The sequence below is a fragment of the Aplysia californica genome, unplaced genomic scaffold, assembly GCF_000002075.1.
Source record: "Aplysia californica isolate F4 #8 unplaced genomic scaffold, AplCal3.0 scaffold00302, whole genome shotgun sequence".
Taxonomy (NCBI): domain Eukaryota; kingdom Metazoa; phylum Mollusca; class Gastropoda; order Aplysiida; family Aplysiidae; genus Aplysia; species Aplysia californica.
The window spans coordinates 171,071-172,822 of NW_004797572.1; the positions used below are offsets into that span (position 1 = coordinate 171,071).

General features: G+C 40.6%; 1 protein-coding gene across 1 annotated transcript in view; it reads left to right on the plus strand.

Moving 5' to 3' along the window:
- Positions 1-1,752, plus strand: part of LOC101845782 (sodium-dependent serotonin transporter) — a gene marked incomplete at its 3' end in the record, with an annotated part of 117,291 nt that overhangs the window by 67,961 nt on the left and 47,578 nt on the right. The window contains 1 exon segment of the mRNA XM_035970657.1: positions 936-995. Coding sequence (XP_035826550.1) covers positions 936-995 — 60 coding nt within the window.

The following is a 1,752-nucleotide window of genomic DNA, read 5'->3' on the forward strand; positions in this document are numbered from 1 at the left end:
AGAGAGAGAGAGAGAGGATGGGGCCCTTGAAAATGGTCTGGGAAGAACTTCTTTTTTTTTTAAATCACTGCCTTTACATGGAGTCGAAACCTCAAAGTTCGAACTTCTGTGAGTTAGTCAAGTTCGTTACCAACTTTGCAGCAGTATTTGGCTACACGAACAGCATACTTTCATCTTATGCGAAGAGCAATGTGTTTACTTCCTGGCATAAAATGTGACAACGCTGGGAATTCAAACTGAGGTCTTTGAAACCGAGTTATTCGACTTGTTTCAGCAAGTGACAACAGCGCAACCTTGCACCAGGAAGTGTCCCCACCCCGTCTCTATACGCGTGTCTACTCAACTAGATCTAGTTCTATTACCTAAAGTAAAGATTCTTTGCCTTGGCGACTAGATCTATTACGGAAAAAGTACTGTGTCTTGTTAGTTTTACTGTAGCGGGCCAGCGAACACAAATTGGGTTCTTGGGAGTCCTTGACCCACTGATTAGTCTAGAGAAAGAGGAAGGACAAAAAAAGAAACAGAGCACAGCCGCTGTAAATACCACAGAAGCACTTACAGGTAACATGATAGTCAATATCACAATTTTCTTTTTTTTCTCTTTTGTGGAAAACACCCCCTCCTTTTCCACCCCCACCCCCTTCACACACTTGTACGAAGTCTGCATTTCTTACCTTTAACACGTTCACTTTTATTTTTGTTCGCACGCAGTTCGTCTTACATTACATTCAAGCCAAAGTGAAAATAAAGGTAGGGTAGTGATGCATTTTCGGGTTAGGTCTGTTTGTTCTGAGAGACATTGTTATCTGGGTGTTTTAGAGGAATATAGCATTGGCTGATCGTAAAGTCGAAAATATTAATTAAGCTATCACTATCACAAGGTGGTTTAAGGAGAAATAACAGTGTCCAAATAGAAAACTTGTTATTTTCCCCAGAGAAGCGGAAATCACCATCTTTGACAACATCAAGACCACACCAGAGGACACCTACTTTGTGTGAGTACCTTTGGCCTATTTTTTCTGATGCTTCTTGTAACTTAAAGGGTGTTTTGAAGGCGACCTGCTTCTCTTTTTCTTTTTCACGGGCGCTGCTGCTCTCAGTGTTATTGTTTCTGTTGCGAGAGAACACAATAATTTCCTGTCTTTACACAAAGTTAAATCAATCATGGGTTCTTGCTTTCTTGCACAAAGTGCAAATTTTCCAAATAGAATGTCACCTGAAGGGATGGGCGGCATTTAGAATGATAACAGCTTCTCTTTCAAAGGGAATGTCTTGCTGTGCTGTTTATGTTTTCAAAAACAAGTCACCGAACTGGATAAATGATATTCAATACGGCCACCATTGAACTATGTAATTACGTTGAGCTAGTTCTGTGTTATTTGTGCTTATTTAAGCTTACATAAAGAGGGCACTTCTTAAAATTGACACATGAATTTTTGACTTTCCTTTCCGGAGAAACCACTTAAGACTTTCGAAGTACCACTCCCACAAACATATGGATATAGGAAACGAGCAACTAAACGCAGTGCGCGTTATATGGTGCGGTGTGCTTACTCTAAATGAGAATTTGAGATATGGTACAGAGAAACACATCGATCTAATTGCGCTCGTTAAGTGCTGGGGAAAATTAAAGCTAAACAGACAGAGAGAAACAACAGAGGGAAAGAAGAGGTGTAGTACCTTCCGGTGGCGCCCTGCGAGCACCCACAAGCTAAATCTAAACTACATTACTTCAGAAATGTCTATTCTTGC